This window comes from Vicia villosa, unplaced genomic scaffold (genome assembly GCF_029867415.1).
Source record: "Vicia villosa cultivar HV-30 ecotype Madison, WI unplaced genomic scaffold, Vvil1.0 ctg.000011F_1_1, whole genome shotgun sequence".
Taxonomy (NCBI): domain Eukaryota; kingdom Viridiplantae; phylum Streptophyta; class Magnoliopsida; order Fabales; family Fabaceae; genus Vicia; species Vicia villosa.
In genome coordinates, this window is record NW_026704941.1 from 1,458,517 (window position 1) to 1,483,686 (window position 25,170).

The following is a 25,170-nucleotide window of genomic DNA, read 5'->3' on the forward strand; positions in this document are numbered from 1 at the left end:
ATATTTAAATTTAATCCAAAAATATTTCTGAAATGCCTGCAAAAATACGTTTATTTTCGAAACCTACATATTTCCTCCATCTAAAACCAGGATCAGAATTATCCAACTTTGTGGTGCCAAAGACTCTAATTTTCAACTCCTGCTAACCATTAGATGAATCTCATGCTTCCCACAATAAGAACAACATGTTCTTTTCTTTTTTATTTTTCCTCTAAAACCTCCTCTACACCACCGCTCAAGGTTACCGAGTAATCACCAACTCTAAGCAATGTTGTCTTGTTCGACTAGCCAGATTCTAGCGATATACTTTCAGAATAAATTTAGTCATATAATTGAGATGTTGAGATGTGATCAAAAACATATGACTTGTTTGAACATGAATACATTCGAACATGTATTTCTAAAATTTAAAAATATTTTATATTTTTTACTAAGATGTAGTAGCAATCCATACTTTTATCAATTCTCTAAAACTAAAGAACTTTTAAAACGGATGGATCATTAATCATATATACACATACAAACGTAAAACTTTTTTAAAATTAAAATGTTAATATTGTAAGAACAAAATGAAAATTATAAGCCATTTATCATACAATAACGTGTTTAATCAACACGCAAACATAATGATTTCTTAAATTTTTGATATAAAATATAGTACAAAAGATAGTTCACCCGTAATTTGATTTATTACTGGTAAATTTGGGAAGCAGATCAGCATAGGAATTCATTCATTTATGACACTAATGATACACTGAAAAAAAATCATCAACAAAACCCTTATCCTCTAAAAAATACAAAAAGCTTGTAAATATTAACAAACATAACTAAAGTTTATATATAGACAATATCATACATTTGCTGGACTGAGACAAAACAACTCTTTCAGCAAAAGAAGCTGCACATTTCGCATATTATGGACATGAATACAGAAACATTTAGTTTATCATCACCATAAAGAATAAAAAATGGCATATATTGCAATTTAGCTTCATTAGCATCCTGCAGCTTTTAAGAATTTATCATAGGGGCTCGAAGGTGGAAGTCTCAAAGAATGTTGCTGTCTAGGGTCGTGTGAAAGATAGCGGATTTGATCCTGTGCTAATTGCGCCTGCGTCACCAACTTCAAATCATATCTTGAATATTCTAGTGCCTGCACAATGACACAGTACTCACGAATAATTATCATTACCAGAAAACAAAACATTATGATGCATCAGTGACAAAGGATTATCATTTTCAGACAACTGAATCCTAATTTAAGCATACAGTGGTAAATAGAAATCAAGAGGCGATGTGATAGGAATAGGATCCCACATGACAAGGTGAACTCAGAGACAGTTAGCACATAAGTTGTCTAGACCCATAGTATGGAGAGTTTATGTCAAGAAATAGAGACGGTTGAAATGGAGAGAAGCGGGAATCGAATTGTGTAAGGAAATTCTGTTATAAGGAGTGTGGGTGGAGAGAGAAGGGTAGGAAGTAGAATCATATAGTTTGTTAGAGGCAGAGAGCATTGGTTTTCTATAGGAGCTTAGCTTTATGGCTAATAAGATCTTATTCTACTGTATTTCCTTTTACTTTCAGAAATAACATACTATTTCTCTTATAATTTGCTGTTAATTCCATCTATTCTGCACTTTTTGATGCAGAGTGTTCACATTAATATGAGACAAATTTTATAGTTGACTGTGAATCCTGATATTGCAGATACTCATGACAATGGTTCAAAAGCAGGAGTATGTAATAAATGAGCAGATGTTGCCTTCAAATTTAGAGATTGGTTTTATTATTTTTAATAACTTAACTTTGGTCAATAACTAGTTTGACCCTGCGTAGCAATCCATCACAGTCAATGATACTTTAAACACACAAACCATTATAACCAATTGAATTCCAAATAGATCCTGAAGAAAAATTCTAATATAACATACACTTCTCTTATACTGAAAAACTAAAATATTGCAAGAAAATGCTAACCGCAACAGGTGGACGAGAAACTTCTACTTCATTTTCACTCGAAAGAACTATGGCTTTGGTCTCCTGTTGATGCTTAAAACTCTGAATGGCTGACATCTTCTCTTGTTTCCCTGTTACAAGAGCCTCACACTGGTTTTTTATTTCGTCATAAGGTAACGGAGTTGAGGAAGTGGATACGCTTGCAACTTGCCGAGCAGTTTCCAAAACCTATCCATATGATAATCCCCATATATCAAAAAGAGAAGAAAGACATTCTCCAGCATAAGCATAAACTTCGATTCAAAATGTCAAACAGCTAAAATTTAGATAAAAAAGAAAAGCATATCATATTTACCGAGTCCAAGAGTTGATTAACACCTACAACATCAGGGAAGTGGGTTGAAAGTGATGTTCTGCGATCTGATTGGCTTCCACTTAGCTCAGGCCCGGTCTCTTCATCCATCGAATCATCTGGAGCCATTATCTGGAAAACCAATCACAGTATTTGTCACCGAGTTTTACAAGATAAACTAAATGGAGATGTAACTTTTGATAATTTTACCTCATCAAAATCGAGGAACTCAATCTGAGCAAGTGGAGAACCTGGTCTTGGTGTCTCCATAAACAATGGAGGTCCCGAAGGATAAGCATCATCAGGGGAAAAACCCTGTAGAAGTTGATTTTTTATGCTGGACAACTCATCCTGGAAAATATCAAAAAAAAGTCATGTTATTTCCACATATGCACAACCAACATATTCCTCTCCAAGCCACTACTCCACTGCAAGAATTATTTTACATAAGAAATGCTAATTTTTAGCTAGTTTCCAGAACAAGTATGTTCGCGCACGCGACACTGGAATATATATATATATATACATATATATATATATATATATATATATATATATATATATATATATATATATATATATATATATATATATATATATATATATATATATATATATATATATATATATATATATATATATATATATATATATATATATATATATATATATATATATATATATATATATATATATATATATATATATATATATATATATATATATATATATATATATATAATAGACACACACACACACACACAGAACAAATGCATAATTAAATATTAGAACCAAAGGCAACTATTTAACTTATATTCAATCAATATTAAACACTTATCAGACAATCATTTGTTTTGTTATAAACTTCCACATCTTTGCTACTGATTTACTAGTCACTGGTGTATTATCATTGGATTTGAGCAAACAAAAGTATACTGCTTCCTTGTTACTACCCTTTTACTCATTTGAGCATACTCCCTACAATTTTCTTTACTTCTTTTTTATATTGCACGTGAAGGTGTTTTATGTGGGTTTACAATAGAAAGAATAACAAAGCCACATTTCTTTAGAAAATCATCTCTTTTTCACACTCTTTAGAAAATCATCTTATCCGCCCAATCAAATTTATATTACCTCTGGCAATTTCGAAAATTTAGTCATAAAGTATGATATTATAGTCTCTTTCAACTGCCTGTCATACAATTGTACAGTTGATAGTGATTTCATAGCAGCAACTTCATCTTCCTCAGATCCATAAAATATATTGTCTGATTTTATACAAACAGCCCGTAGCAGAGTATTATCCACCAGTTCAAGAAACGGATCTACCTGTGGGTTCATGATTTTAATTAGTTATAAATTAGAACAGGAAAACAATAATGCCTCTCAACTTTAAACTGAAGCTGAAAAACAAGGACAGGGAATGGGGGATCAAATCAAGAGGTTAAGAGTGGAAGCTCACTGGTGCCTCTGAGAGGAATGCTTTGACTTTTGGAATCAGATCAGGGAAATTGCCTTCCCTGGCAGAGAATATAAGCATGTATGAAGTTAAGGTTAAAAGGGACCTCCTGCGAGATGGTGGTAAGCCTCCTTTAACAGCCATGTAAAGAAACATGTCAGAAATTATTTGCTGTAAAAATATAGTCCTCAATTAAGTTTTAGCTAATGGACATTTCAAAAATTGTAATTCCATTTTTGCCACCACTTAATGAAGAACATTACTTTGTTTGGTATGCAAAATTTCAGGAAATGATGATTCCATAGAGATGGGAACTCTGTCATTCCGTACTATAAAGTAAAAAAATCACATGTATACCACATACCTTCTTGGTCCAAAGATATGCTCCTGAGGGAAAATGCCAGTTGAAAGCATCTTACCAAAGCCATGTAACTGGATGTCTGTGGAAAGCAATAATCATCATCGTGAGCTTAGACAAATCAATCATGTAATACCACTTGGTTCTAAATGCTATCCAGATTAATTTTTTTAGGACAAAAATGTGATATACATTACTGTTTCTTAGTTTTCAAAAAGATAAAAACTCATGTCTGAATGGTTACTGCTGCCACTAAATGATGGCAACGATATCAAGCCTAGTAGAACTACTCTTTTATATAAGTTGCTCTTATAATTTATTGCCCTTTCATAACCCATGATAGTAAAAGCTACTCGGAAAATTATATACTGATCGTTAATAATATAGGTGATTAAAATTGAGCAACAATTAGACAAAATGAGTGAAGTGATTTTGGTACTTTACTGATTATAAATCTTTGAAAGCAATCATGGCGCTTGGTATTAACCAGACTCACCTTAGAACGAGTAAATAATAAAGCAATGCTATAAGTGTGCGCCATTGCCTCATAATTTGCAGGGCCATTTTCAGCAGATGTTGCCTGAACCCAGATTGAAGAAAGCAAGAGACTCACTTGGTGACCGCTCAACCTAAGAGATCTTAGATCCTGAAAATTTCAGAGACAACATTTGGTTAGGAGCTTCTATAGCAAAGATGAATCATACAAGCTAACGGATTACTGAACACCCATCAACACAATTGTTCAACAAGAATCAGTAAGATTAAACTGTGACGAATAGGAACAAAATACCCTCAATCCATCCAACCAAAAAAAATACCGTTAAATGCAAACTGTAAATGATGATAAAAAATTCTCACATCTTTTCCATCAGTTAGAGCATGAGTAAAAAAAGTCTTCCCGCTCACACCTGCTATTACCTTTTCTTCTACCAGTTTCCCATTCAAGTGCTTTGCTCCAGAAAAACTTTCATGCTGAATGGAGAGGCTGTCACTCTCTACCTTCTTAGCAATCCCTTTTTGGTCAAACCAAGGAGTAAACACAGATGGCATTAGCACTATAGAGAAGATACTATGTGCTCCAATTTGTGTTTCACGGTCAGGATGAGCCATGGTCAGGAGCAATTGATGAAACAATGCATCAGGGAAAGCCTGGAAAAGTTCAAAAGTAACCCAGAAAATTAGACTGTTAAATACAGTCAAGCATTCAGAAACTTCATTCTCAGTCTAAGTAAGATTACTTGCCTTCATGTGATACGACACATTAGGGACGGAAGTGATTAATTTTGCAGTTTGACGGACAGCAGAGATTGTTGTTCTGGCTATGATAGTAGAACTAGAAATATTCTCTAGCACGACGGCCATCAAGTCAAGAATGGGTCCTGCATCTCCAACCTGATAGAGTAAAAGCAGTGTGACAAGACTGATGCAACGTACCCAATCCTTATACTTCTATAGGAACTTAGTTGTTTAAAATCAAGTCAATTTTGACTAGTGTAGAAATTTAGTTGCTCTTCTATAAAAGTCAAAACTAAGAGATAACATTTAAACATTCTTTTCGAGAGATGGCCAACCAAGGACACAAAACACAAGTCCCTAAATAAAACCTCTTCAGTAGAAAAACAGATAAGAAATTGAATCTATAGACATATAGAAATGAAGAAACTTTTCTCAGAGAGCATCCATAACGATGTCTTATAGTATAAGAGTTTGAAAGACATCAAAACATTGATACATAATGTTTGCATATATATTTATATATATATACCTTGTTTGAAAGTTGTAATATGCACATTTCAATGCAAGATTGAAATTTAGTATTAAACTTATATGCATCATTTTCAGTGTCGGATGCTTCAGCTGAATTTTGTAGACATTTCCTTAAATGTTTAATGAGATCAGATATTGCACCAATGATTGCAACTGAGGCTTGCGGCTTCACATTTTGTGCAACCTGTGTAGTGGTGTTAATAATATCAATCTGAAGGGTAGGTTGCTTGGCAACATTCTTATGATCCAAGTGCTTGACCAAAATGGACAACAGAAGATGGGAATTATTTCCTGGTGTTCAAAACTGATGATCAGTTATTGAGAAAAATTGGGAGAATTTTATAGCTATAATAACACGGGATGCAACAAGAATACCTGATTCAGCTAAAAGGGATTGCAAATACATCAAAACACAATAAGCAACCCCCTTTTCCGAAGACCAGTGGTTCTCTGAATCAAAATGATGAAAAAGTGGTTCCAGGACACGCCGCACGGTAGTAGCTTCCTTTGCCAATTTAGCTATATTGTACAAGCAAACCATTGACCAGTAAGCAGGATTCTTAGCAGTATCCCTGTGAAAGTAGTGAACACAGGCTGTTGGGATCATGGAGGTTGGATTCTTACATAATAAAGGGAGTGGAGAAAAGAATAAGAGAATACATACAACTTGGACTCTATCTCAAATCCTGTTGTGACATTCAACGTGGATGATATACAGTCTTCTTCTTTAAGAAACCCCTGAACTATCTGGTTCTGAGATTGTGAATTCAGTTTCTCTACCCTGGCGAGGTTGGATTTAGATTGGAGATCCATACAATTCTCCAAAATTGCTGATACAATCTATTTCAAAATTCACCCAACAAATAAGAAAAAGAACACAAAAATTAGATTGACAAGAAAATGTTTTAGCTTCAAGTGTAAAATAACATCAAAATTCAAGGCCCAAACTGCAGTTCAATATTTGGAATAAATAGATAGAAACAAGCTTAAGGTTTGATGCAACCCTTTGTTTGGTGTCACTGCCGGTATCAGCCAAAAGATTGAAGGAATAAAAATAAGAATACAATACTCACTTTGTCGAAATCCATGGAAAGATGTGACTGCTCACCCATGAACTTTACCTGGTCAAAATAACAATGGAGAAAATCAAAAGGTGTCAAGGGAAGGTACAAGTAATCTCAAAAGGCAACTGCTATAAAGTACTGTTGTAGGAACTAGGGAACTGCTAACGAGTTAAAATGATTTAGTTGTATCACTACCAGTGTGAAACTTATGAATTATCAATAAAAAATAAATAAAACTGCTAATGGTGATCTTTCTCATTCATTTATTTCATATTTTGTGCAGTTGGAACCTTTTCATAAAAATAATCAAGATGTGCTTATTCCTGTTTGTTTTGATCAATAGAGAAAGAGCAGCAAATTCAGTAAGTAAGAAGTAACTAATTAACAAGGAAAGGAGCATTACCATAGAAGATAAAGCTTGTAGTCCTGCTGAGCGTAGAAGCAGAGCTCGGTCATCATCTCCCACTTCTTGGGCCAACTGACATAATTTCGGGATAAAACCTTCTAAGTTGAACATGTATGTACCATCTGTCTATTTTTTAAATTGTGACAAAATTAGAAACCATAAAGATCTATAAATTGCAATATATCAAGTTGCAGGACCTATAATATAGACTATAACGTTAAACTGAAATCACTGAATCTACCACCAACATGGTGCTAACGATTCATAAACAGTGCTATATGTTTTTAAAACTGAAATCACTGAATCTACTACCAACATGGTGCTAAGTGCTAACCATTCATAAACAGTGCTATAAGTTTTTAAAACTGAAATCAAAAAGACTGAATGACTACATACCTGGAAATTAATAAAATCTACAAGAGTATTGCAACCTAAGATCCGCACTTCATCTGCTCGAGTTTGCTCAAAAAGAGTCCGAATGATCCCTAATAAACTACTGGCAAATAGTGGTCTGCAGATAGCATTTATTTTGAATATTATTTCTCAGTCAATGAAATGTAGCATCTAACAACTGGAAACCAAATTAAACAAAACTGTATTGTATAACACTCAAGTCACTGCGTATAGGAGAACTGTTATAAAAAAACAAGGAGAGCTAATTGGTAATGCTTGAGCCGGGCTTGGAGTATAAACATCATATTGAAAATAAGTTCTATACATCTATACAAAATCGTGTTACACAAAGGGTTTCTCATTGTATTATAGTAAGATTACTCATCCAGAGTAAATCTATCATATCATTATTTAGACATAGTCTGATACACCCAACATGAATGAGTTAGAATTCTTCTAATGGCAGTTATGAGAAGTTATTATGGCAGTAATATTGTTTAATTTTAAGAATAAATAGGGAAATGATAGGAGAGGCTGATCATGGAATAGTTATGGAGTGGCTTTGGGCAGGAGAGACCAAGCTCACGGATTCTTGGAATGGATAGACCAAGACTCTTGAATTTCTTGGATATGAACTGATTTATATATATTCTATCATTGTCTCTCCAAACTTTTTCTGATGTGCTGGTGTGTTAAATTTGTATTAAAATATAAACTGCTGTTCTTGACAAATTCTGCAGAGGATTGTTCTATCATTTCTGTTTTCTTTTCTTTAATTCATTCACTATATCTACCAGTTTCTATCAGAATGCTACCAGGAGGTCCTGGACATAAAACTCGTAAATGCTCATAAATTTCAAAAAGGCATCAGCAATGTAATACTCTTATGATTACGACATTTGAATCTTAATATTTGAAAGATAAATCCTGCCCTCAGAATCCCTTGTGTTTCAACAAACTCAATTGGGATCAAACAGCAAATCAGTTCAAGGAACATATCTGCACTTAACTTATAAGGCAAAAAACTTACATCTGCTCCTTACATGACGACAGCAATTTTCTGTATATGCACAAGATAACTTTCACTGAACCAAAGTTTTCATTACGCAAATCCTTGTAACATCTTTGCTCCAAATTCTCTGCAATCTGCCGATGCAAAACACCACATAAACTCAGCACATGTAAGAGATCGAATTCAATACTAAAAGTGAAAAGAAAAAGAAAAAAAAGAGTTAAATTGATCCAATAGAGTTTGTTTAAATTTAATACATGCCAAAACTGAAATTAGGTGAAAAATATACCAATAACATTCAGCAAATGAGAATTCACCAAATAAACTCAGTTGCAATTCTTTTGTTATTTAAAGTATTATACGACAATTATTTCCTTTAGCATAGCTTCGTTGAAATTACCAAATGACCAAGTTTTCCTTTAACAAATATATTCAGCAATTGAATGAAAATATTGTAAAAAAGTATAATAGTGCTTCAAATTGTAACTAAAAATCTCAGTGCTTAATATTTCAGTTCTATAAAGCATGTGATTAGATGGAACTTGGAACCCAACTGGATTTTCTACAATGATATATATTAATTAAAGCAGCTGAGAATGACTATCAATACTTCCTCCAGCATATCATAATTTTATTAGTTAAGTGAAACAGCTAGACTACAAGTGACGAGAAACAAAGAGTAGACTTTGAGAACAGTACCTTGGGAATTCTCAATGGATTCCTAGAAGCATACTCGCATAGCTTTCCGATTTTTCTATCATTGAGTTCAGCAGCCTGCAAAACATGGTATTCATCAGGTGAATCAAAAAAGATGTTTCCTTACCCTTTGGTTCAGATAGGGGAGGGGAGAAGGATGTCAAGATCGAGATCTTACATAAGATCGGGAGAGAATAGTAAAATCGTAAACTATAAAATCGTAGCTAAGATCGGAAGATCCTACCCAATTATTTTTATAAGATCGAAAGGGGGTAACATATACTCCCTCCGTCTCATAATAAGTGTCTCATTTGCATTTTTTTCTTGTCTCAAATTAATTGTCCATTTACAATTTCAATGCATCAATCATTATTATTTTTCCACTACTATACCCCTATTTATTAACTTTCACGTTATTCAACTACTATTAATAGGGGTATTCTAGTAAATGACATTAACTTTTTTACTAAAACCAACACATCCAATCATTTTCTTAAAAACCGCGCATTGCTCAAATAAGACATTTATTATGAGATGGAGGGAGTATGTTACTAGGCAAGTGTATTCGTGAGAAAATGATTCTTTTTCATATTCTTTAGGCATGTATGACTGGGTTTTTATACTTTATTACTACCACATGGAACATTTGTTAGAATTAGGATTATCATAGCTAAAACAAACCCTACAAGTGAGATGTTTATTCTCTAAACCCTAAATCTAAGACTTCATCATTTCAAAAGGCACACATTCATCCCCGCCAAAGCGTAATTGTTGTGCCTTTGCTTCTTGTCATCCTTCTCACCTTTTAATGGTGGTGGTAAGAAAACGATCAATCATGGCTGAAACCGGCAAAGATCGCATAAAATCAATGATTTTACTTCTTTTTTTTTACAATTTGGCTACAACACGCGATTCTACTTAAGATCGGAATCGTTTGGGGGTGAGTGAGATCATAAAATCTTAAGATTTCAATATCTAAAACGAGGTCTTGACAACCATGAGGAGTTGAGAGGGGCCTCAGAGATTCTAAATCATAATTAAATCCAATCATTCTTTACTAGTATAATTTAGATCATGAAGCATCACCTAGTGCCTTGTAATTCTATTCAGAAAACTTAATATCTTATTATTCATCGCATAATCAACAGAAATAAACCACAAAATGGCATTACATCAATAAAATACTAAACCAAAATATACCGTCCACGAACTCTCCAATGCATACATTTGCAAATTATTACAAAGTCAACTTATAACTATCAGCTCCTGAAGCAAACAACATCACAACAAAATGACCTCAAAATCTCACCTGATTACGCGGTAAGATTTCAGCAATCAACTTCTTGTAACGTTTCACCGGCTGTCTCGATCTTGCTCGCAAAGAAGGACAAAAAACACAGAGGCTACCACAGGCGGGGATAACCCGCCTGGACATAACCCCCATTCGCTTACAAATTCACAGACCCTCCCCTGCAACAACAACAACAACAAATCCACTTCCCACAATTAACATCACAGTAACACAAACTCAAACTCCACACAAATTTACAATCAATCAAGTCAAATTCAGCTCAACAAACAACACAGGGTTTAATCAATTTCACCAAAAAACAAACTACATGCTCAAAAATTTCAGAACGAAACAAAAACACAAACTACGTAGATGAATCAACTCGTCAAAAATTGAAACCTACCAATTGGAATTTGAAAAATTGAAATTGCACCTCTTCGCATAAACAAGAGTCTTCGATCGCGATCTAGACTATACTCGAAAGCAAAAATTGAAGGGGAAAATGATAATTATGAAAGAGGAAAAAAATGTGGCAAAAATGGTAATAAAGTAAAAAACTGAAAATCGAATGAAGAAAGGGTGGGTAATAGAAAAAAATGAGAAAAGAATACCGTGGGAAAATGGCGATGGGGTCAGAGTCAGAGGGCGCAACTCTCCCCCGGCCATCGGGACATTAATATGAATATGAATATGTTGAAAAAGGTAAGTTTTTGTTTTGATGAAGGAATTACGAATCGTTATATTAACTGTCATTTTGTCCAATATACTATAAATTATCATTATTATATCATTTCATTATTTATATATGTGCATAATATTATGAATTTTTTTATTAAGATAACTAAAAAAATTTAAAAAAAATATCTCAAATAACTAAGTTTCTCCACTCATTCTTAAAGTAGCCATGTTTTAAACAAAAAATAACGCCATGTTTTAAACAAAAAATAACGCCACTAATTGTTAAAGTAGTTATATTTCAAACAAAAAATAACAAAATAAAGAATGCATCAATCCAATGGACACAGTGTACAATATATAAAATGAGATATCAATTCAATTGATAATATTGTACACTTTCTTATATATATTTGTACATTAATCAATTATATTGACGTCTCCTCTTATATGTTTTGGCACTTTCCAATGTGTTGACAATACATAATTAAAGCTTAGTTATTTGGGAAATGTTTTTTTTTTAACTTTGGTTAATTTAATAAAAATTTCTAATATTACAATTTTATTCCTTTGCTTTATTAATAATATTTTAAAAAATATCATAAATTTGGTCTTTCACATATTCTAATTCAATTAAAAAAAATCGAGCACTTTGATGAAATGATAAGGGATCTCTTTTATTTTAATCAAAGGTCATGGTTCAAACTCAGCCCTAGGCACACATCAGTATTAAATTTTTTTGAGAAAGAATTTTATCACTCATTGAGGTCCTACATAACTCGAGAGATTAGTCTATGCAATTGCCCGCAGAGGAAATTCGATTTTTACCAAAAATTTAACAAAAATTGATATTGTTATGTCGGATATCATCATCAAATATTGAATTTTGATGTTCACTGTCATATCTGTGAGTTTTTAGTGATTATTACATGTTCCGAGCCATCCACAAAACTCAATTACAAAACAACAAGTTACTCAACAAGTTACTAAATTCAAAACGGGTAGACTCGTTTTCTTAGTGCCGCAAATAATCTCTCATAAGAATACTACTATGTTAATTGCTCGGATAAATCTAACGATTGATGTTTTCTCACATAATTTCACACATGCATTTATGAATCATTTTCATTTTTAAATAGGAAAAAATATCACGTATTCATATTCCTTTTCATTTAAACTCTATTTTTTATATCTTACTTGATTGTTGAAGTGTTAGTTTCATGGGTTAACTTGCTCTCTACCGCATCTGAAATTTCAAACTACTGCAATATAATGTGAATTCATTCTTTTCGATCAACGGTAGTTTCAATACAAAAGATTACCACTAGATTAGAAAAATGACATATTTTATCAATGATAAGTATATGATCATAAAATTTGTTTGACTTTAATCATAATTTTTTTGTTTAAATAATTTAGTAATTGAAATTCATTTTTTAAAGTGAACAAATGAGAGGTCGCGAGTTCAAATTTCTTACATTTAATATATTCAAATTTCTTACAGAGCTATAAACTAAATTAATTTATTGGACTTTAATTATAAATATTAAAATTATAAATATAAATGGTTGTGATTAGTTATTTTAAATTAGCAATATGAAAAGTAAACTTTCAATATTGAGAATGTCAAACTATATATGCTAATATTAATTAAACATGAATAAAATGACAGCTACTAACGTGCCATTTATTTGTTTTTAACGTGTTCATTTATTAGTGACAACCGTATATAGATACAAAAATTGTACTAATTGTTTAGCAATGGCTGATATTTCTAGGAGATTCTATAAAGTAGGTTCTTGTCTCCTCCTAGCCAACTTTATTCATATAGAAGAGAGTGGTCCAACTTCAGCTTCTAATTGCTTATTTAAGAAATCAAAATCTCTTATTACTTAGACAAATTCATTAATTATATTGTATATATTTGTTTTAGCAAATACTAGTAAGATCAAAACACACATTTTTTTATATTGTATGATATTATTCCCTTATGGTAGGAATTTCTATTCCATTGTAATGATCGAGAAGTAGGAAGTACTGTAAGAAAATTCTAAAATTTCTTTACAAATTTATAAATGTATTTTTAGACGCAACATTTTTATATCAAATATATGTATAAATAAGTTACACTTCTCTTATTTGCCTGAAATTAATCTGGAGATACATTTTCGTATTCACTTTATATGCACCACATATAACACTCTAAAATTCTAACTTTTTATTTATAAAAGATAAATAGGTAATTTTTCGAAGGTATTACACATTGTCAACAGTGTAAATGTCAGCAAGGGTAGCATCATTCATAACAAGCATCAATGTATGAATCATTCACAACAACAATCAATCAATTCACAATGCAAATATGTTTGCAATACGATCAACACCTCGACCCTAATGCATGTGGTACCAATTGTGAGCATCAGAGTTATGTTATTGATTTCGTCCACTCACCATCAATGATTCCCCTTTGAATCGGGTTCCCCTTTGAACCCCACTTGTCACTGATCCCCCTTTCTAAATCAGTGACTCATAACTGGACCGAAGTTCGTATATGTATCACCAACACACATGATGTATGGCATACAACAACAACATACAAGTGCAATGCTCACCACTGGTTCCTCGTTGAACCGTAATCATTGCCCATTATAAGGCCACAATCTCAACATAACAAGTATGATATACAATTATAACTTATAAATATGAAATCATACAAGTATTCACGTAACTCTTTAAACATGTAAATATTATTCATCAACCCGTCAAAACACAACAAACACCAACTAACAGTCGCTGGAATCAGAAATAGCTCGAAAAATCAAGTCGAAACAACCAACTTTGCGTTGTCACCCTTGCTAAGCGACCTATAGCTCGTTGGGCAAGCTCTCGCTACGTGCATCCATCTCTTGCTAAGCACGAGTCAAAAACTAGAAAAAAAACTCACATTGAACGTTCCGATAGGCGAGACCTTTCTTCGCTAAGCGAAGTCTCACTAGGCGAGGCTTCATCTTCGCTCAGCGAGAACACACAAAACAACAACACCAAACACGCGAATTTCACCATTAGAACCCTATTAAAACTCTGATTTCAATCACAAACCACCCAAATCACACAAAATTCAACATACATATTTCATGTCATGTTTATTACATCAATTATCCACTGATTAAACATATAATTCATCAATTTGTCACTGCTCTAGGAATATATTCATCCTATCAAACTTATGAATATGAATATTCAGATTTACACATACACATCTTACATAAATTTCAAAAACAATTAAAGCATGAATTTCACCTAAATCATTGCAAACAAATAGTTTTTACACAACTTTATTCAAAACACGTAAAACATCAACAATGGGGAAACCTAATGGAAAATAAAGAAGAGGGTGATGATTCATCTCTATCCTTCATGCAATTTACATCCATAGATGAGTAATCCCCTATCTCTTACCTCAATTTTCCAGCAATAATCTAAGCTTTTTGGCTACGGTGTTCTTCTATTTCAAGAGCTCTCCTAAGATATTTGGTAGTAAAAGAGTTTGTATACTGTTTAAATTGATTTTAAGAAAAAATTATTTAATTTAGGGAATTGTTTGGTTGAGAATTTTTGAAAAAGGGAGATGGGGAGAGAATATTTATAAATAAAAAATGTTTGATAGTTCAATATTTTAGGAGAGAAATAGATTGAAATTTCTTAGAATGATTTTTTTGAAAAGGAGAGAAGGAGAAAGGAGATACACTAAAATATAATTTATTATATTGACGAAATTAATCTATTTTTTTCATAAAATTATAATTTATCTCTAAAAATATTAAAACTTTAGATTTTCTATTAAATTTCTCTTATTCTTTGGCTAAATTACAATTTTAGTTTCTCAATTTTGTTTGATTAATGAATTAATCAACTTATTTTAAACTCAAACAATTTTGATCTCCCTATTTTAAATTTTCTCTATTTTAAATTCAAACAATTTTAGTCCCCTCTAACGGTTTTTTCATAGAAAAAAATGAGATTTTTTTTGTTTTTTAACTTATAGGTTTGTCTTCAAAATTCAATAATAAGTTTATGCTGGAGTTTTTTTTTTTTTTTACGATAAAAAATTTATAGTCGCTCAAGTCAATATTATATGTTATAATCATGGTTACTTCCATCCTATTTTCAAATCAACATCATTTTTACTTTTATCTTCTTACTTAAACCTTATTATTTTTATTATAATGACTATACTTTTTTCATGTGTTTTATTTTGTTATTTTTATTATTTTATTAATATTTTTTAAATTTTTGTGTCACTTCTTTATTATCTTAATATTTTTTATAATAACTTTCTTTTTAGATTTTATTGTATTTAATTATATTTTAAAATTGTATATTATTATTTTTAAGTTTTTATAAAATATTTTATAATTTTTTCTAATTGATTACTTATATTTTTTTAATAAATTTGTGTTTGAATTATGAATCATAAATATTATTATAATTTTTTAATAAACTTGTATTTGAATTATGAATGATAAATATAATATTTCTTATGATAAATATAATATTTCTTATGATAAATTGGAAACCGCCTCGAAGATATTATATAAAGCTCAATACAGATGGCGCGTGCAAAGATGTATCACTTTCGGGTTGTGGTGGAATTATTCGGGATTCCAATTGGGAATGGGTAGGTGGCTTTGCCAAGTACACGGGTACTTGCTTTTATTGTGGAATTATGAGGGTGTTCGAAGGCCTCAAGTATACGCTCCACTTGGGAAAAAGGAAAGTGGAGCTTAATGTTGATTCAATAGCGGTGGTTGATGTTATTCTAAAGGGTGCGTCGACGACAAGTTACGAAAGTCACGCACTGATACAACAAATTACTAGACTAATTGGAATGCATGAGGATGTGGAAGTTAGCCATACTTTTCGAGAAGCAAACATGTGTGTCGATGCGCTAGCTAACGAGGGGTGCAAGATACACGACAGTTGTATTTATTATTCCGTTGCTCCAGAGTTTCTCCGATTTTGTTTAGAGGATGATTCGTAAGGGGTATCCATCCCTAAATTAATTACAGTGTAGTTTCTTCCCTTAGGCTTCGGCCCTCTGTATTTCAAAAAAAAAATAAGAATAAAAAAGTAATTTAGTTTTAAAATAACTTGCAATTTTTTGTGATGTTTGTAATTTCTTCCCTCATTTCCCCACTTCTTTCATTGTTAGAACAAAACACATGTGAAAATAAAATTCCCCCTCATTCTCCTCTCTTCCTTTTGATAAAATATTTCTCCTCCTCTACCGTGGATTAACCAAACACGCTCTTCAAGATAACAAATAACTTTATGTTCAAATTGATTTTGGAGATATTACTAAAAAAAATTAATTTGATTTGATTCAATGATTTGAGTTAGAATAGTTTATTCAATTGTTACACAAACAATAAAAAAAAATATTTGATTTGTTTTCTCGCGCTGATAAGTTAATGGCCTTCTCAGGGCCTCTTCTAGATCATCGTTCTCACGCAGAACAAATCACAGGTTTCTTCCCCTCATTTCAAACCACAATGCCTGTAGCATTTGATAAGCAACGCCCTCTCGACCTGAAGTTCATGGATCCTTTAGTGAGAGTGTTTCGTTCGACTCCAGCTCCTGGCAACAAAGAGTATCTAGCTTGGCTCAACAAAGTTCAGGCGAAAAAACAACAAAGATGGGAGGAATTGGGCATCTTCGACGCTATCCAATTGTCCAAAAATGGTCATAGGGTTTGTCCCCCTATGTCGCTTGCTTCGTTGTTCTTCTGGAAAGGTTCGACTAACACCTTTCATCTCCCTTGTGGGATGATGACTCCCACTCTTTTCGACGTGGCTGCCATCACAGGGCTTTCGCCCTTGGGTGAAATCTTCGACCTAACTCTCCCAACGGAGATGAACTTCAACTTCACCAATGCTACTATCACCAAATATATGCAGGATCACTATGACAAGTCCACGGACGAAGTTTCTGATGAAGAACATGTTGCTTTCCTCACTTCCTGACTTTCGTATTACTTGTTTTGTCCAGGGTCAGTTCAAATAGCTAAAGCTTATATACCCCTGGCTATCCAGATCCATGAAGGTCGAAAGGTTTCCTTAGGTAAGCTTTTACTTGCTTATCTTTACCATAGTTTGGGTATAGCGTCTCTAAGAATCAAACACCTTCATGAAACCCCAAAGCAGCTTTCTCTGTCAGGACCTTACTGGCTTTTACAACATTGGTTGAATGCCACTTTCGAGTCACATATTGGTTACATTGTCTCTAGGTCCATTCTAGAGGTCATGTATGGCCGGAGGGTCGAAGGCATCAAACTTGCCTTTCAAACTCCTCAAGACGAGTCTAACAGGCCCAACCTTCTCAAATATGTGAAAGTGTTTTCTGAATGTAAAACATTCATAGCTTCCATGGCTCCTTTCTCAAATCGGTGAAAGTGTTTTCTGATTCGTAAGGGGTATCCATCCCTAAATTAATTACAGTGTAGTTTCTTCCCTTAGGCTTCGGCCCTCTGTATTTCAAAAAAAAAATATAAGAATAAAAAAGTAATTTAGTTTTAAAATAACTTGCAATTTTTTGTGATGTTTGTAATTTCTTCCCTCATTTCCCCACTTCTTTCATTGTTAACAATACACATGTGAAAATAAAATTCCCCCTCATTCTCCTCTCTTCCTTTTCATAAAATATTTCTCCTCCTCTACTGTGGATTAACCAAACACGCTCTTCAAGATAACAAATAACTTTATGTTCAAATTAATTTTGGAGAGATTACTAAAAAAAATTAATTTGATTTGATTCAATGATTTGAGTTAGAATAGTTTATTCAATTGTTACACAAACAATAAAAAAAATTGATTTGAATTATAAATTCATTATTCATCCTAAGTGATTAATTAATAAGTATGATTTTATCAATTACATCGATTTTTATTGGCAAGCATATTAAAATAAGTATGACTATCTAAATTGCATCTATATCTACTATTTTGTGACTAAGCATGAATTGATTACAAAACCAAAATATTTTATATTTATAGTTTGCTTTGATTTAGTTTTATTTTTAAAAAATAATTCAAAGTTGAATCCCACCAGTTATCAACTATCACACAATAAAATTCATAAATAGTATTCAATAATAAACTTTAGGCAGTTTTAATAAGAAAATGAATCCTGTCGGAAAAAAAATGAATTAGTTTATTTACTTTTTTTTTTTTTTATATTTGGATTGCTTCAAGTGTAAACATTCTTATTTGCTACTTGGGCATGCAAATGCAAACCTTGTGAGCCAAAAATCGAATATTTTATTTTACTTATATTTAAATAGGATGATAGGTTTGTCCAGCTGTTTGGGATGTGATATCAATGCCGTAATGGTGTGAGAAACAACACTGAAGAGCCAAACAGAACCGAAAATTATGGGTTGATTGGAATATTTTGGCTAGTTTATCATTGAAAAGGTTAATTGCAAAGGAAGGAAAGTTGTTTCTTTCTTCACTTTTTAAAGGGAAAAAAGTAAGAACTTTAAGCGGTTTATTTAATCCATGTTTGGATTGACAATGAGGGTTTGAGAGTGAGATATTGCAATTTTAACACTTTACAAAGTCATTATGATTTCCTCAAATTCCCCCATCAACCCAATCAAACATAGTAACGAGCTGAAAATGAAAACAGTACCTATTTAACCGCAAAATTTTGATTTCAATATATCAATTTCTCAACAAAAAAACAAATAACAACTACACTAAGCAAATTCTGCTTCCTAATCGGATTCATAAGGAGGGTAAATTCTCAGCACCGGAAACGTGAACGCCGGCGCGTTGAACGGAACTAAACAAAGGGAGAACCATTTTGCGATAATGTAGAGGACGCGAAAGCTCTTCATTGGCGTCGATTTGAACTCCGGTGACGCCGATTTCTCTGAGACGGAAACCTAGTTTCTCGCCTACACGAGAAGCGACTTTAGCGTCCCAGAATCGGTGTGATCTTGGGAAGCGATTGAGGACGGATCGGTAGTGAGTGAGAAATTCTTGCTCTGAAGAAGAAGCCATTGCTATGATGGATGAGTTTGAGGTGTTTGTTACCTGCGCTGTTATTTTCCGGCAGGAGAGGACTAGTTGCAGTATGTGGTGGTGGTGGTTGTGGGTGCTCGCCATCGTTGACGAATACGACGACGTTTCTGTTGCGTTTAGTTTAGGACAACATGCACCTTGTTAAACGTTGCGTTTTGAGGATTGAGGAAATGGGCTGGCACGATTTTAGCCCGTATTTTATTGGGCTAGTTTTTGTGTTACTGAACAGACTTTACGAAAAATCTATTATTATTATTATTATTATTATTATTATTATTATTATTATTATTATTATTATTATTATTATTATTATTAGACGTCTACCCGTGCGATGCACGGATTAATTTTATAGGGTTAGTTTTGTAAATTATATTATTTAAATACTATTTTTGAAATATACTCATAAATTAAATGATAAAATATATAATGTTTAAACCAAATTGAGAATGTAGAAAAGTTTGATTTTGTAAACTCAAAATATAAAGTTGAACCTAAAATTACTTGTTCAAATGAACTATGACTTTTATAATATAAGTTTTATTTATTTATGTTGCCTATAATATTTTAATAAATTATTTTTTCCTAAAAACAATTAGATTTTAAACATTTATATTACTTTGTTTTATGAAAAATAATAACATTATCTGAATTTTTTTAAATGCAAGTGTATGTAAATGTTATTATTATTATTTTCTAAAAACTAAAAAAAAGAGCATTATTTTTTATGATCCTAAAATTAGAGAATAAATTATGACCATCACAAAATTTATTAATAAAAACATTAACATTATTATCATTTGAACATGAATAAAAAAAACTATTGAAAAAACTAATAGATTAAAAAAAGAAAATTTATGTTTGAAAATATGTAATGGAAAGTTTAATAGATTAACAAAGATGAGAAGTTAGGTTTAGATATAAAATAAGTTAGTGATGATAATAGTAATTAGAGATAAAATGATCATTTGAGTTAATGATGAAATAAGAAAGAAAAATAAGAATAATAAAAATAGATGAAGCAATGAAGTTAAGAAATCATTACATGTGACAACAAATAATAATTCATACTATTTAAACTTAAATCTATCGCAACACAAACTTTTGAACAATTTCTTTATCAAAGAAATGCATGTTGTGATGATTTAAAGTTTGCCCCTATAAAAGTAAACATAACAAAAAATTAGCAAAAAATAATAAATAATATTGAACAAAATAATTTAAGAATATATATCTACATAATTGAATACATCTTATTTTTTATGAGTTGCTCCTTTCATGCGATGCTAATTCCTTAAAAAAACAAAATACATAAGAAAATGAATACATTATAGGAGAATAAAGAGAGGGGGAAGGAAAGAGAACAAATGTCTAAGTTATTATAAAATAAAGCACAATAAAGAATACATAAAAAATCAAAATGGAAGTAGAATAAAGAATTTGCCAAATAAAAATCTTAATTTGAGTTGATGTTTCCTTAAATATGAGTAAATAAATTAAATTTCTTATAAATAATATATTTTTTTTATGCAGTTATAGAAACAAAAATACTAATAAAGTATATTTGAAAAAAAAAACATTCATACATATTGATATGCTTTCAATTTTTTGACGCGGTTATGAAAACAAAATACAAACAAAATATATATGAAAAGAGAAATTTCAACCTTCTCTGTTTGGTTTGATGATCTCGAGACCGTTTGCATACTAATTGAACCATCTATTTGAAAATTGTGAAGCCAATTTGATTCATCTGCAATCATATGTGTTCACGTTAAAATATAAAAAAGTTAAACTATAGAAACAAATTTGATGAAAAAACATTAAAAAACAATAGTTTTTCAAATTAAAGATATAAAAACTTGAATCACATAAACAACTTTTGATGTAACAACAATGAAAATAAACTAAATTGTGATAGTTATCATGTGAAAAGCTCTCATGACAAAAATAATAAAAAATATATATTGAAGAAGCAAAAATTGATTAAAAGATCTAAACTAAGCATAAGAAGTATAAAGGAAAGACCAAAATCTAGTACAAAAAACATCAGTAGGCTAATTCTAGACAGAAACCACATGAGACTTAAAATCCTACCATGAAACAACAGCATTGACCCTGCTCAAACAATTCATTCAAACTACAATTATCCCAAATAATAATCAAATTAAACATTTTGAGAAAATAATGAATTTGCACAAAGAAAATGGTGTGGACAACTCCATTGAGATAAATTTATACTGAAAGTAAATTGGTGGTTATTTTTCACGAAATTGATAGTTAGTGGGGAGTGTTATGGTTTAGTGGATTAATTTTTTAATTAATTCTTAATTGAAAAAAATGAGAGATCATAAATGGAGGTAGTGGAATAAGTTTGTGAAAATTATTATTAGTTTTAATTGAAATATTAATTTATTATCATATTTTTCTAAATGAATATTAATTTATTATTATTTTTTTAAATTAATTATTTATTTATTATTAATGATTAATTGAACAAAAAATGGCTAATTTTTATTATTTTTTTAAATTAATTATTTAATTATTATTAATGATTAATTGAACAAAAAATGGCTAATTTGAATTTTTTAAAATTGATTATAGTAATTAAGAAACTGTTTTTGAAGTAGTGGGAGTTTTTAATTCTTTTAATTAATTAAATTGTGTCAAAAAAAAAAATTTATAGCTTATTAATTAATTTATTTATCCTATTCTATAATCCTATAACTTCTCCAAAAAAGTTTCCCTCCAAAATCTATAATAATTAGTAAATAAATTTATCCTATTCTATAATCCTATAACTTCTCCAAAAAAGTTTCCCTCCAAAATCTATAATAATTAGTAAATAAATAAATAATAATAATAAGAATAAGAATTAATTTTTTATTAATCATATTAATTAATATTTATTTAAATTAAAATAATATTTCATCATACTTAATTATAATCATATTAATTAATATTTATTTAAATTAAAATAATATTTCATCATACTTAATTAATATAATAATATTTTATCCTATTTAATCAATTTAATTAATTAATTAAATTAAATTAATCAAAAAAAGTCTCTATGAGCAACCCATAAAACTTAGTGGGAAGTTATAATGCTTACACCATTACTTCACGTTCATCTTAATTCCTGTAACCCATAATATTCAACAAACTATATATACTTTTTACTCAAAATTTATATTACCTGCGTTCTGTGACAACAAATTTGTTTTCATAATTTTAGTGGATCAACAAGAGATAGGAAGATTGCAATTGTTCACACTTTGAGAATTCATGTCATTGATCCAAATTTTTATTTTTATTTTTTAATTTTACATCTGTTGTGTTTATTATTATTTTTAGTGTTTTCATTTTTGCTCTATATTCTTTTTCTTTCTCATTGATTGTGTTTTACTTTTTTAATACTATTATGTAATTTAAATAATTAGACGAAACAGAACAATGTGATTTAATGAATATTTTCTTCTTTCATTTAGGAGGCTAATGATGGTTTCAGATTTGTATTTTTTCTTTCATTTTGGAGGTCAAATTAGATAGTTTCAGGTTTCTGATTACATACTTTCTTCTTTTCATTTTGGAGATCAACAATAATTTCAAGTTTGGGTCTTAATCAATTTTTTTTTGGTAAACATCGTCGTTTTAGTATTTATTGTTTTATTATTTATCCTAACAAATTCTCCCTCTGTAAAATAGGATAAGTTATAATGAATTATATTCATTTTTCAACTAGACTAATTCATCGTTATGTTATTAAGTTCTTCCACTTAATTAAATCAATTAAATAAATATTCTGATAAATTTTTTAATGCATTACTTCAATTCTTCCGAAATTTCCTTAGACTCTCTTCCTAACCTAAAAAATTCTATTAATTACTTCAATTCTTCCCATTACTTAAATTAATTAATTAGTAATTTAGAAAAGGCAACACGTTCCGGCGATTATTAAGCCATTGCATTTAGATAAAATTATATAATTAATCAATAAATTTATTACTTCAACAAATTTTTTTTATTTTCATAATTTTTTTATTGGTATATTATATTTAAAGGTCATAGATAATATAAGGCGAAACTTTATTTTTCTATATCCATAAAAGTTTTATGGATAAAACCTATCCAACCTCATGCTTCATCCTTATGACTTTATAGTATCAATAAGAATATTATAATAAATTATTATCTAAATTTATAAATAGGCTTAAATAATGATTTCGTCCCTGTAAGTTAGCGTGTTTTTGATTTTGGTCCCTGTATCTTTTTTTTTTCGTTCCAAGTCCTTATATGTTCATTTCGTGTTTGTTTTGGTCCCTAACGTTAAAAATCTGTTACAAAAATACTTAGGTGGCTAACGTTTGCTGAGTTGGCAACCACTTTTTTATTTTTTCATTTTTTTAATTTCTAACGTGCCACTTCATTTCTTTTTTTAATTTTTTATTTACTAAATTTCCAAGTAAGCAGATTTTATTTTTGGATCTAATGTTAAAATGCAAAATGTTGGTCCCAGCAAGAGTAGAACCCCTGCCCCTTAACCTCACATGTTAATGTACAACCACTACACCACACTTTTCATTCTGTCATTAAAATGCAACACCATATATATTACATAAATGCTTCAGTATTAATAAGTAGTTAAAATATTTGAAAACTTCAAATATTTATTTATTTAATACTTTAAATATTTATTTAATACTAATATCAAATAAATATGAAATAGTTAAATATTAAATATAATCAATTAAAAATTAAATAGTTAAGGTATGAATTTAATAAAATAATTAAATATTAAATAATTATTTTAATTAAAACTTAATTATTTTAACTGAATATTAAATAACTATTAAATAATTTATTATTTTAAATATTAAATAGTTAAGGTATATTTAGTAAAATAATAATAGTAGGGTTTACGATATTTTGTAAAACAATTTTTTTCAATAATAATTAAAATATATTGTGTTGAAAAAAAATATTTTAACTATTTTGTTCACTAAATAATTATTTTATTAGATATTTCACGTATTTAATATCTCAACTATTAAACTTTTAAATATATAATTTATTAAATAATTTGTTTATTAAAAAAATAATGAATAAATTAATGAAAAGTTATAAATATAAGGGACTTTAATAAACTAAACATTTAATAAACTAAATATTTTTAAAAATAAATATTTAACAGATTAAATATTTTTTACAATTAAAATTTTCAATTATTAATATTTAAACTATTTCAATATTTTAACGTTAAAAACATATTATATTAAATATTTTAACATTTTAACATTATGACATTTTAAAACTATTATCGTTTAAATATTTTAAAATCTATCATTAATATTCAACATTATATACCTTAAAAATGTCAGTTGGCTATTGTCTATTGATGCATTAAATATGCTGAAATTATTGAGTATATACATGTGCTTTGCAATTACTTCACAAGAAACGTGAGTGGCCTGGTGGAGAAGCACTTATCCATTGAGTTAGATGGAGAGGGTTCGAATCATCTTCAGGCCAAATTTTAAAACTTTTATTTTTCAAGATTCAACACTCAAATAATTGAATAATATTAAATTTGCCAAGTGGAATATATCATAAATAAATAAAAAACAAGAAGCATGCCAACTCAGCATACGAATATT

General features: G+C 30.2%; 2 protein-coding genes across 5 annotated transcripts; both read right to left on the minus strand.

The window, feature by feature from the left end:
- Positions 1 to 788: 788 nt before the first annotated feature.
- LOC131621864 (protein SEMI-ROLLED LEAF 2) lies at positions 789 to 11,525 on the minus strand. 4 transcript variants are annotated; one of them, XM_058892906.1, is made up of 21 exons: positions 11,369 to 11,525; positions 11,161 to 11,228; positions 10,776 to 10,936; positions 9,470 to 9,544; positions 8,789 to 8,904; positions 7,762 to 7,876; positions 7,363 to 7,491; positions 6,969 to 7,016; positions 6,560 to 6,735; positions 6,271 to 6,467; positions 5,894 to 6,186; positions 5,371 to 5,520; positions 4,987 to 5,277; positions 4,625 to 4,774; positions 4,135 to 4,210; positions 3,774 to 3,901; positions 3,446 to 3,640; positions 2,522 to 2,662; positions 2,315 to 2,443; positions 1,981 to 2,187; positions 789 to 1,153 (listed from the first exon to the last, which is right to left on the minus strand). In XM_058892906.1, the coding sequence occupies exons 3-21, from the start codon at positions 10,908 to 10,910 to the stop codon at positions 995 to 997; spliced, it is 2,910 nt and encodes a 969-aa protein (XP_058748889.1). In that variant the 5' UTR covers positions 10,911 to 10,936; positions 11,161 to 11,228; positions 11,369 to 11,525; the 3' UTR covers positions 789 to 994. The 4 variants fall into 4 exon arrangements, with proteins under 4 accessions (XP_058748889.1, XP_058748891.1, XP_058748890.1 ...); XM_058892908.1 differs by having other exon boundaries at positions 5,047 to 5,277; positions 11,369 to 11,524; XM_058892907.1 differs by lacking the exon at positions 11,161 to 11,228 and having other exon boundaries at positions 11,369 to 11,521.
- A 7,268-nt stretch (positions 11,526 to 18,793) lies between these two features.
- On the minus strand, positions 18,794 to 19,692 carry LOC131621749 (uncharacterized). Its single transcript, XM_058892797.1, has one exon. The coding sequence runs from the start codon at positions 19,598 to 19,600 to the stop codon at positions 19,217 to 19,219; it is 384 nt and encodes a 127-aa protein (XP_058748780.1). The 5' UTR covers positions 19,601 to 19,692; the 3' UTR covers positions 18,794 to 19,216.
- Between the last annotated feature and the right edge of the window lie 5,478 nt (positions 19,693 to 25,170).

Bases quoted from the DNA above. Each gene is read 5' to 3' on its own strand.
- LOC131621864 (XM_058892906.1), bottom strand. From the start codon at position 10,910: ATGGGGGTTATGTCCAGGCGGGTTATCCCCGCCTGTGGTAGCCTCTGT. The intron at 9,545-10,775 runs GTGAGATTTTGA...CATGTTTTGCAG, and splicing joins AAATCTTACCGCGTAATCAG to GCTGCTGAACTCAATGATAG. The intron at 3,902-4,134 runs GTATGTGGTATA...TGGCTGTTAAAG, and splicing joins CATATCTTTGGACCAAGAAG to GAGGCTTACCACCATCTCGC.
- LOC131621749 (XM_058892797.1), bottom strand. From the start codon at position 19,600: ATGGCGAGCACCCACAACCACCACCACCACATACTGCAACTAGTCCTC.